The following is a 12,292-nucleotide window of genomic DNA, read 5'->3' on the forward strand; positions in this document are numbered from 1 at the left end:
TGCTCAAGCTTGCATGGCATTGCCGTCTCAGCAAGCAACACTGTCGGCTCATATTCAACTGCCTTGACATGATGAGCTTCTTCTTTCTTCTTGTCTGCATTCTTGTCTGTACCTGGACACCGATTTGCGTAGTGACCCTTCTCATGGCACTTGAAGCACTTCACATGGCTTTTGTCACGCTTGACAGAACCATCACGCCCTCCATCACCACGGCCAGCACGCCCTCCACCGCGCCCCCGGCCTCGACCACGACCTCCACTGCTCTTCCCTGAGCTTTCTCCTGACGCCTGCTTCTGCCTCGCTTCCCACTCGGCCTGCGTCAGCAACACCTGACCATCTTCAGTCTTCATCGGACCACTGGATCCCCTCCTGATGCGTTCCTTGAACGCCTTCAATCTCCCAACTGCCTCATCAAAAGCAATCTTCTTGAGATCGAAAAATTGTTCGATCCCCGCAACCACATGGATGAACCGCTCTGGAATTGTGTCAAACATTTTCTTTACCAGAGCAGCATCATCCAGCGATCCTCCCAGACTTGCAAACTTCACTGCCATAGTTGACAACTTGCCTGCATACGAATCAACCGACTCGTTCTCCTTCATCTTCAAGTTGTCAAACTCACTCTTCAAGGTCTGAAGGCGTGCATCCTTCACCCGCTCCTCACCGACATACCTCGCCTTCAACGAGTCCCAGACTTCTTTCCCAGTCTTCTTGTCGGCAACTTGCATCAGAAGATCATCTGGCAGACACTGCAACAGATGCGCCTTCGCCTTGATGTCCTTCGCCTTCGCCGCCGCCAACGCCGTCGCCCCGGTTGGAGCTTCTCCTGACGGTTCCACCACTTCCCACACCCCTTGATCCTCCATGATCGCCTGGACGCGGATGCTCCAACTTGCATAGTTGGACGCCGTGAGCTCCGGATAAGGAATCCGATCGCCACGCCCTCCGCCACTCCCTCGCTCACTCATGATGTGGATCTGGGAGCTTAGCGAGTGATTAAGGCTCTGATACCAAATATTGATTACAGGATCTCAATCACAACGCTGTGGATCAATCTGGCTAGCCTATGAACACAAGAACGCATGAACTGAACAAGAAACGCAGGGGAAACCGACAGGGTGACAGCGCCCCTTTTCGCTCACAACAAGTTCAGATACAGAAGTGTTTACAACCAACACTTTTGCATTAACACGCTCACCAAACACAGGACTACTTATACCAGTAGTTTACACACACAGTTTTCAAACACAAATTTCAAATAAACTGGATACAAAGGAGGCAGAATGCAACTGCTTGATGTATGACGCTCCGTGGGCGCGATCACCACGTCCACCTTCAGTACCCGTTCCCGCCTTGCCTCAGTTTGAAATCCTCAGCGCCAAAACGCTTAGCCAGCTCAGCACTTGACTTCAACACGTCATCATGCATCAAGATTACACCCAACAACCCTCCCGTGCCTCTGGAGAAGGCTGTACAGGTGGCGACGGCCCGCCTGGCCTTGCTGCTGAGCAGCGCGTTTTGTCGAACGTAGGCGCTGGGCCTCTCTGTTCTGCGCCTGCTGCCGCAAGCTCGGTAGACGGCCGCGCTACCCCGTCCGCAGGCGGCCCTCCCGCTTCAGCCGCTGGCGCCGCAACCGCGTGAGACGGCCTGCTGGGCTGGCCCAACCCAACACTGAACTCAGGCAGCAGGGCGCCCTCAAGAGAAGCAGCCCAGCGCGCGTTCTTGTCCTCCTGGGCCCCACTGCTCCTGGGGTCCGCCGATGCTGGAGCGACGCAGCGCGGGATGCCCAAGGCCGGCCTAGGCGCTTCTGGGCCAGATGGCTCCACCACGCCCTGAACCTCCAGGCTCCCTCCGACGGATTCAAACCCGCGAGGGGAGGGCGACACCTTGGCTCTCCAGACCTGGCGGCGTGGCCCCACCCACCTGGCGCCCTTTTCCTTTGTCTGCAGAACAGCGGCAGGGTTGCTTGGCTTGGCGAGGCGTACTTCCGCAGCAGGGATGCCCCCGACTGCCCCCCGGGAGCGGAGCAGACCGAAGCCATGGACCGTGTCCACGGCTGGCACGGAGGTCTGGGCGCGGTGACGCTGAGTGCCCCCGCGTGACCTGGACCGACCGATCGTGCCGCCCGTCGCGTGCCAGCTCCGGCCACCGTCGGCGTCCCCGTCCGGGATGCCACGATCGAAGGCGAAGCTGTGGATCCTTGGACCGTTCCCCTGGTTGGCGAATTGGTCGAAGCCGTTGTCGCTGTCATCCGAGGAGTCCGGCCGTTTCGGCCCCGGGGAAGGCGGCCGGGGGTTGAAGTCGGCGACACTCTTGATGTGGATGAGGACCTTGTAGGCGAGATTCTTCTTCTCCCTCAGGTACAGCGGCAGAGCAGGGCCACCGGCGAAGAGTCGGCAGGGGGGATCGTCTTTCGGAATGCCCAGCCAGCAGAGCACTGGAATGTAGGACGGATGCGCAGTCCAAGCAGTTACCTTGAACGCGGAGAGGTCATCGCCGGCCCTTGTGCTCGCATCAATCTCCTGGATCCAACACGAGGGCGTGAGGATCTTCGCGGCGGTGTCCTCCCGCCACGCATGAGGCGGAATTCCCTTGAGCACGAGGCTGACGCGGTAGCGCAGCGCGGACACCTCGGCGTGACGAAGCTTGGTCCAGGGCCGAAGGACGAGGGCGGTCGAGCCGATAGGCAGCGGCGACACCCGGAGGACCTGGTCCTTCACCGCCTGAGACCCGTAGAGGACGATGAAGTTCTCCGAGAAGAAGTGGCGGAGTAGAAGGTCGTCTGCTTGCACCCCAGCCGCCGCGGCGATCGCCACCCTCGCATCCTCAATCGGAATATCTGAAGCCCCACATCGGGTCTGTGCCACGACGGAGAAGCGAAGGCTCGTCTCGGCGTTGTTGATGGCGGCATCGCGAGAGAGGTAGCGCCAACATTCTCTGGGCCGTGTTCCCGGAGCCCCTAGCGGCGCGGCCTCGTCTTCGTCATCCACGGCAGGTGAGGGCGGGTCCAGCGACGGTGTGCTCCTCCGGGCGTCTTTCGGGGTGCCTGGGGAGGGCGGAGGGGGGGGGTCTGGCCGCCCACTCCAACCGGCGTACCAGGACTCTGTCCGTGCCTTTGACGCACGAACCGGCCATCGTGCCTCGGGGGGGCCTGACCGCCGCCAGCCGCCCGCGGTCTCTTGCAGTCCCTGGCGTAGTGGTTGACTCCGTGGCAGCTGAAGCAGCGCGGCGGTCGCCGGCAGGTTGCGACCCGGTGCGCTGCCAAGAGGCAGTTCAGGCAGCGGTCCTCGACCTCCCTAGGGAGGACATGCACGCCGTCTCTGTGCCGCTGCAGGTCGTCTCTGCGCCGCTGCTGGCCTGGGCTCCGTCGAAGCGCCGCCGTCCCGCTCCCCCGCGCGCTAGGACCGTGGCGCTGGGGCAACACGAGCTGCCAGCCCTCCCGGTCGGGCGCGGTGGCACGGCGAGAGGGCCCCAGCCGCAGGTGGACGGGGATCCTCGCAGCCGCCCCTCCCGACGGCTACGGGTCAGCTGTCGCGGCATCCCCCGCCCTCCTCCTCCGGCGTCTTCTTTGCCTCCGGCGCCGGGGCTTCGGGGCTTCAGCACGGGCGCTGTCTGCCGCAGCGGCGGATTCCGAAGCGCGGATCCGGGGAGGCGCTCCGCCGGGCGCTACAAGCCCAGCCGCTGGCAGGGTGCGACGGATCTGGGGCTTGGGGGAGATCCCGCGTCGGGCAGCGGCGAGGTAGCGAGGCTCCTGGTCGAGGTCGACGTGCTCGCCGTCGCTGCAGTCCGACCCGGCCACCTCCTCCCATCTCATGGCTTTGGATCTGCCGCAGGAGGAGGGGATGAAGGGGGGGGGCGGCGGGGGAGAGAGCCTTACAGCGGACTCCGGGGGATGGGCTGGGGCTGGCTGGCGTTGCCGGGGCGGCAGACGGCAGGCTGGACGGGCTGGGGTTGGCTGGCGTTGCCGGGGCGGCGGACGGCAGGTTGGATGGGGTGGCGGCAAGTTGGGTTCCCTTGAGTTATGGCAACACAGTGATACTAGAGATGCTAATTGTGTAGTGCATGAGTTGGCAAGGAGAGCCAGACAAACTAAGCAAGATTGTATTTGGGACGATGAGCCTCCTAGTTTCATTAATGAGTTTGTACTAAGAGATGTAAGGGCACTCAGGGCACTCCCAATGCAGAAACTATCATGGTTTCTATAGACATTAATTGCAGTGCCACCTAAGCATTTTGCTAATGTGGCAATGTAGTTATTGAAGAGAGAGACTAAAAATCATAGAAAATGGGTCTAAGTTAGAAACCATGTCTACACAAAATCCGGTCTAAGTTAGAAACTATGTCTACACAAAATCGAAGACATGAAGTGATATGATTGGTTAAGAATGAAGAGAGAATGAATGTGATTGGATATAAAAATATTCTATAGAAACTATCCATTGGGACCATAGTTTCTATATATAGTGTCTATAAAATTTAATGGGTATAGAAACTATATGTAGTTTCTAGCATTGGGAGTGCCCTCACAATGCAGACTCTATCATAGAGTCTAAAGTTATTTATTACCTCGAACAATGTGGACTTAGAGTCTAAATAAGACTTGGAGTCTTATTTTTTCTACCTCTTTCTTCAATAAATATGCTGCCACATCAGCAAAATACCATAAATATTATGTAATTAATTGTCTTGGACTCTGTGATAGAGTCTTGTATTGTGGGTGCCCTAACTATTTTCAATTAAGGCCCTGTTTAGATTAGAAATAAAAATTTTTGGGGTGTCACATCGGATATGTCGGAAGGATGTCGGGAGGGGTTTTTAGAATCTAATAAAAAAACAAATTACATAGCTCATTAGAAAACTGTAAGACAAATCTATTAAGCATAATTAATCTATCATTAGCACATGTGGGTTACTGTAGCACTTAAGGCTAATCATGGAGTAACTAGGCTTAAAAGATTCGTCTCGCGGTTTTCAACCAAACTGTGTAATTAGTTTATTTTTTTATATACATTTAATGTTTCATGCATGTGTTCAAAGATTCGACGGGATGGATGAAAAATTTTTGGGTGGGGAACTAAACAGGGCATAATAAAGCTCATTTTGTCAAAAAAAAAAGTTGTGCTTACAGTCAGCAGACAGATGTACGCAACTTGAAACAAGTCCGCACAGGCACAGCGTCCTAGTTCTAATGGTTCGTGAAGAGTGATAGAATTGAATATAAACTGAATGTTATGAACATCACACTCTAAAACCATTTTTTGATAATAATACAACACATGTTCAAATTATCGTGACATTATTCTGTTCCCGTTGCAACGACACAGGCATGGTCCTAGCGAGCTAATTTAAAACATATAGATATATATGCCTGGTTTTTCATTCCACACGCTACTTGAAAAAGAAAAGATGGAGGTGGAAATTACACGTTGGTCACCATGGGTCCTCGGCTAGCTTAGCTTGCCACTCACCACATCTGATCCAGTGTGTGCACACGTATACATCAATATAATATATATGCATGATGCACGATTGATTGATTTAAATTAAACTGGTGTCGCCATAGCCTGCAGTGGTGTAGCCATCGACAGGTTGAGCCCAAGCCTCTCCCTCATGTCCAGCCCATCATCTGATGCCGGATCAGGAAGCCTCCACTCAAATCGATGCAGCAAGGACGCGAGCATGAGATGAACCATGCGAAGCGCCAGCGGCATCCCGGGGCACATCCTCCTCCCGGACCCAAACGGCAGGAGCTCGAAGTCTCGGCCGCGGAAGTCCACTGCTTTCTTCTCGTCGCCGTGGCCGTCTCCTACCAAGAACCTCTCCGGCACGAACTTGTCCGGCTCCGGCCACGCCTCGCCGTCGTGGCCGATCGCCCACACGTTCACCACGACGCGCGCGCCCTTGGGCACCGCGTAGGCGCCGGCGCCGCCACGGATCTGCGTCGTCGTCTCCGCCTGGTGCGGGAGCAGGAGCGGCGCCGGCGGGTGGATCCGGAACGTCTCCTTCACGACGGCCTGGAGGTACTTGAGCTCCGCAATGTCGCACTCCTCCACCTCCGGTCTGGAGCCCATCACCTCCGCGAGCTCCGCACGAGCTTTCGCCATGGAGGTTGGGTTCAGTAGCAGCTCCGCCATCACCCATTCTACCGTTGCTGCGCTTGTGTCGGTGCCGGCGCTGAATAGGTCCGAGAGCAACGACAGCAGCGTCTGACGATCGAAGCCCCGGCGGCCATCGTCCTCCTCGGCGCCGCCGTAGTCCAGCAGCACGTCCAGGAAGTCTTTCTCTTTCTTGGGACCGGCGGCGGCGGCGGCGCGATCCTGCAGGCGGCGCTCGATCTGCTTGTCCATCATGGCGTGCAGCCGCTGGAACAGGCTCTCGATGCGCCGCCTCAGCCCCTGCGGGTCCAGCCGGGCCACCTCGGGGAAGAAGTCCGACACGTTGGGCAACCCCACGGTAGCGTTCAGCTCGGCGAGAATGCCCTTAAACGACGACGACGACGATCTGCCGTCGTCGTCGATGTCGGCGAAGTCGGTGGAGAAGATGGTGGAGGAGAGCAGGTTGAGCGCGGTGACGAAGGCCAGGCGGCCGACGGCGACAGGCGCGCCCGCGCGCGCCAGCCGCGCGACGTGGGAGACGAGCGCACGGACCTTGTCCCGGCGGAGGGACTGGCGCGTGTCGAGGCGGTGCGGCGCGAAGAGCTCCGCCGAGCACACCTTGCGGAGCGCGCGCCAGCGAGGGCTGCTGGTGGGGAGCCACACCATGGAGTGCGTGTAGTGCGCGAACGCGTGGGTGCCGTCCAGGAGCGACCGCCCCGAGAAGGCGGCGTCGTGCCGCTGGAGGACGTCGCGGGCGGCGTCCGCGGACGACGCCACGACGGTGGTGACCGTGCCCAGGCGGAGCGCCATCAGCGGGCCGTGGCGCTCCGCGAGGCGCGCCAGGGAGCGGTGCGGGAGCGCGCCGAGGGAGAAGAGGCTGCCGACGAGAGGAAGCGGCCGGGGACCGGGAGGCAGGTTGCGGCGGCTGTCGGCGTAGAGGCCCAGGAGGTAAAGGGAGGAGAGGACGAGCACCAGGCAGCATGGGGCGTACAAGAAGAGGAGCTCCATGTCCATGGTGGCTGTGGCTGGGCAGGGTGACAACTAGCAGCTTGGTGATCGAGCTAGTGGCAACTGGCGAGAGCTGTCCAGAGCAATGTACGTACTTTTATAGCTAGGGCGGAACACAACAAATTAAACTTTACCGGAACAGAAGGAGGTTCTAATTGAATTCGCTTTGAGAAGTGTATAAATACATATCTCAAGGGTTGTATATGATACGTTGCCTATCTCAAAATAGTTTCGTATTGAGATGTGTATTTATATACTTGTCAAAGCGAATTCAATAGGGCAAAATAAATTTACCAGAACACAACTGCTGATTGCATTGGTGGATCACAACGCCACAGTGTGGATGGCCATGATATCTAGAAGAGAGAGAGGAAAAAAAAAGGATCACAACGCCACAGAAGGATTCGTATCATGGTTCTTTTCACCAGAAGAGAGAAAAAAAGAGCGTAGTTCTAGAACCTCCAGAGCGTGTCCAGCTCCAGCAACGCTATCCAAATAGCCCTCTACCTGCTAATCGACGAAGCTAATTAGCGAACGCCGCTCATTACATTTCAATTGAGCGAACAAAATTCAGACATGGCAAACTTTTTCTTTTCAGAAAAAAAAAAATCCAATTCCACCTATGCTTTTTTTTAGAATGGCTGGTGCTTTGAGCAGGACGGACATGTCCCTCCCTTGCTCCCTTTTTCAGCAGATGATGTCATCCATTAAAAAGCAGAATATTTAATTTTAAAATATTATAACTTCCAAATGGAGTCTATGTTTTCAAATCCGTCTACACTAGTGTTAGCGTGTTCTTCTCGATGAGACGAACAAAACTAGACTTTACTTGCATATATTTCAAATATTTTTTTTCTAATAAAATTTATTTGTACTAACTTAATATAAATATAACTTCTATCACGTAACTTTTTTTAACATATAATATATGCGAAAACTTAAAAGGTTGGACATAAAATTTGCAAACAAAATTAAGCATATAATTTAATTAAACCAATTTTAATGTACAAGTTAATAACTGGAAGTTATGTACAAATATAATAACCCACTTAGGTGCAAAAAGTTAGACATAAAGTTAATAGTTACAAGTGATATCTACTAGTTGTGTGTAGAAAGCAAGATATAAAAGTTATGTATAGAAATTTAGACATAAAAGTTACATGTAGAAAGTTAATAACTACAAATTATGTGGCATCTAGCATTTTAAAATATATGCTTTCTTTTTTTTATGACTTTAGAGGTGGAAAGCGCGGTGGAAGGGGAGGCAGTCTGATATTTTGCTACATCAAATGTGAGTGAATGATTGCCCAAAAAAAGAGAAAATTAAAAAAAATATTTTATAACTTTTGTGTTTCAAAGTTTTGGCATAAATTATAAGTTATATGGTATAAGTTGCATGGTATAAGTTATGTGGTGATGAGTTTTGCAAAATGATATATTGTCAAAGTTGTTAGTATATGTATAACTTAGTTAACTTGTAAAAATGAGAAGTTGCTAAAATTATTATTCCAAATAAGGAAAGTTACGGGAGTAGCTGATGCTTCGCTAGATTAGTTCCTAGTGAACGATCGTGCAATTGAATTTGGAATCTCTAATTGGGTAGTGGAAGCTAGAAACTCAGCTCTAGAGCCCCCTACTAGGACTCCTAAATTTGTTGGCTTCCTATTTTTCTCCTCCTACCACCCATTCCTATTGCCCCCCCCAACTTGACTACACAAAATTGTCCTTCCCCCGTTTGCTCTCTGCGTGAGCTTACGATGTCTCCACCCCCTTCTGCCCTTCTGGCATCCCTGCCCCAACGCCGGAGGTGGCACGGCCACCGTGGTGCGGGTGCGCCTCTTCTCAGCATGGGCGCACCTCCACGGCAGTGGCCTGAGGCCCTTCTGTGCTGATGGCTGGTGTGGTCCTTCCTTGTCTCCGATGATGGCTGAGTTTTTCAATGGCAACAAGGAAATGAAGAGCATGACTACATGTGGCACAACTAGAATTTTCTACCTCTCCTAGTAATGTAGGCTTCACCTAGTGTTTTATCATTCAAAATGTAGTATAAACTTTTCCTACTAATAAATATCTCTTATGTAGGATCCCATGTGCTATGACTAGTACTAGTGTTTTATTACTAATTACAAACTCTAGAAGAATTCCATATTTTTAGTAGTGTGGGTCTCACATTTCATTCTCTGCTAGCATGGATTTTGGAGGCCCTTTTGTAGGTAGTGTTGCTAGAGAAGACATAAAAAAAATGAAGAGTATTAAAATAGGTGGTTACCCAAACAAACAAGTAGGGAGTCTAAAATTTAGGTAACACTGCTGGTGATGCTTACAAACCAAAAGCTCAACATCAGCTGAGATCAACCGGCATATCCTCGAGGAGGCAACTGTTCTCAAAATTTATAAAGATACACCTGTCGCACGTGTTCTCAAAAACAAGACACGATCGGTAGACTGCTTGTAGCTTTCCACCAAATTGATTGACGAAATCTTGAACCTCACTTCTTGTTTTTATTTACTTGCAATCATATATGGGATTATACAAGTTACAGAGGACGAGCAAGGATGGATCATGGATACAAATATCACAGCATCAGTAGTCGCTGTCTTTACTATATATTATTGTTCATTTTTTCTTCGAATATGCAGAAGAGTTGCATACTATTGTACTAATAACAATCCATAGAATATAATGTGTCCAGCCAAACTCAAAGAGCTATATAGTTTAGATACGATCACATCTTTGAGACAAATCGACAACACGACCCCACATTCAAAGTGGCAAACACCTCCAAGTGCGCTAAATCCCTAGCACCTGCTAGACACTAGAGATCGATGTGCCTCCTCACCAATCTGTTTAATACTGTTGGTAAGTGTAAGAAATATAAAAAAGAATAGGCGTTTGGTACAATAATTAAGCAAAAGATATCAGTTTTGCTCATCGGTGGTTGAAATCTCGCTATCCATTTATCTTCTCCTTCGTCCTTAATTCAGGGTCGCTGCTGTTGCAGTAGGCTTGCTGTCTATGATTTGCTAACATCATACGGTAAGGTGCAAGTAAAAAGATAAAATAAAAGTAATGAACAAATCTGCTCACGCTTAAGACCCTAACTATAGTGAAGGATTAGCACTAGTACATGGGCACACTATACAGGCGGTTGGTAACATATTTCTACAGGCGTTTTCCAGATCCGCCTGCGCTGGAGGCCAGTAGAAATCGTCCATTTCCACAAGCGGTTGCTTGAGAGCCGCCAGTAGAAACCATTTATACAGGCGGGTCTCTTAGGGAACTGCCTGTGTAAATGAATTTACACAGGCGGTTCCCTAAGAGAGCCGCCTGTGTAAACCTATTAAAATATGTATTATTTATTTATTTTTTAATTAATTTATTTATTATTTTATTGTTATTATTTAAATATATTGATATTGGTTGGTCTTCTAACATAGCAACATGTAATTTAAATACTTCATCTCATACATACATTTGTATACATCAAAGTTTGGTGCTCAAAGGCATAAAGTTAATTACAAGAGTATATCCATCATCACACATCATATATATACATCAAAGTTTGTTTCTGTCCTCTAATAACCCTCTTCAGTAAGTTTGAGCTTACTAATCTCTGTTAGCACTCAGAACTGTGGCCTGGATAATTGGCTTTCATCATCATGATATTTGCCTTCACGTGGAATGACATGCTTCATGATGAACGAGCAGATGTCCTCAACTATGTTGTCTAAAGCACGTTCGTCCATGCGCTCCGCCGTCCCTTGCTTATATACCTGCAAAGAAAGTTTATAAATATTATATATTTTATGACTTCCAACTTTAATATACTATTACTTATATTACCTTGTCAGGGTTCCTTGCATATCGTCCGTTTTCTCTCATGTTCTCGCACACGTAGTAGCCACAGAGGACAGATAACGGTGGTTGCTTCATGCACTGTATAACAGGAGAGTGGTTATTTAATTATAGTTGCAACTGTGGTCGTATGTGTATGATTTGTATTCATAATAGTAAATTTTTATACATACCGGCCAGTTATGTATAACCTCCAATGGTTGCCCTGGTCTCTTGGACTCGCACTTTCCATGATTTATCTTATAGAACCTGTATGCCCTATGATCTCAAATAGAATCACCATGTTATTGTCAAATTCTCACTATGCTTAAGTATGCATGCATAGCTTGACTTACAGCTCTAGCAGTTTGATGAATGGAGCATAGCTTTCTTTCGGGTAATCTGCGGAGTCTAGTACCAACACCCTTCCCTCCTTGGGATAAATGATGAAGCATATCCAGTGACTCCTGCTCGAATTAAATCCATGATGCATTTATACATTGGAATAATTTAGATAGATATTTGTAAACTCACACTTACCCAAAGTGGTACAGGGCCACCACCGCTTTTCTGTCTTAAAACTTTATTAGTGAATGTCCAATGTAGAAGGCGTATTTGGCTTCAAAATCAAGTTTCAACTTTCGGAGTTTCTCATCCCGTTCTGCACCTTCCAAACCCTGTACCTCTGTGCTGTCATTCCCGATCCGGAATGTGTGCCGATCTTCGGCTATATCTATTGGGCAGAGATAGCCATTCCTTTCTTCGGCACAATAATTTAGGTCCGAACCAAAATACAAATCTTGTTGATCATATAACATTCTGCAAGACAGAAGCATGTTAGATATTGAAAATTGATGCAACTGCAATGTGTGTAACTATGTAACACTTACAATGCAAATGCCGTTACGATTTGTACATCTAGCATCTCGTGGTTCATCAGTGCCCACATGTCATCAAATGTAAGCATGCATTTCTTAGTACTCTGGCTGAGAAATGCTATTTGTGGTATGTGCATGCTTATGGTGTCGATGCCAGCAGAAGAGGCTCTCATGTACCAGTCATGAAACCTTTTTATACCACTTGGTTTCTTCATAAGTTTGGTCCGACTGAGTAGAGGCTTTCCCCACACGTACTTTTTGGGGATAGTCTTGTAGTCTTCTGCAGTTGGCACCTTGAAATTGACAGGAGTTATGACCTTAGGCGCCGACACCTCTGACTTTGCTAGCTCAGAAATCTCATGCTCTTGTATTGTGCATTTCGAAGCAATGCCTGACAAAAATCTCACTTGCCCAGCTGATTTTTTCTTTGGCTCGTATGGTGAAATCAACTTAGGTATCGGAAATACTTTCTTCTT

The 12,292-nt window shown here is 49.9% G+C and overlaps 1 protein-coding gene across 1 annotated transcript; it reads right to left on the reverse strand.

The window, feature by feature from the left end:
- LOC8058589 (geraniol 8-hydroxylase) lies at positions 5,224-7,397 on the reverse strand. Its single transcript, XM_002450889.2, has one exon. It carries the CDS (start codon positions 7,107-7,109, stop codon positions 5,544-5,546), a length of 1,566 nt encoding a protein of 521 aa, XP_002450934.1. The 5' UTR covers positions 7,110-7,397; the 3' UTR covers positions 5,224-5,543.

This window comes from Sorghum bicolor, chromosome 5 (assembly GCF_000003195.3).
Source record: "Sorghum bicolor cultivar BTx623 chromosome 5, Sorghum_bicolor_NCBIv3, whole genome shotgun sequence".
In the NCBI taxonomy this organism is placed as follows: domain Eukaryota; kingdom Viridiplantae; phylum Streptophyta; class Magnoliopsida; order Poales; family Poaceae; genus Sorghum; species Sorghum bicolor.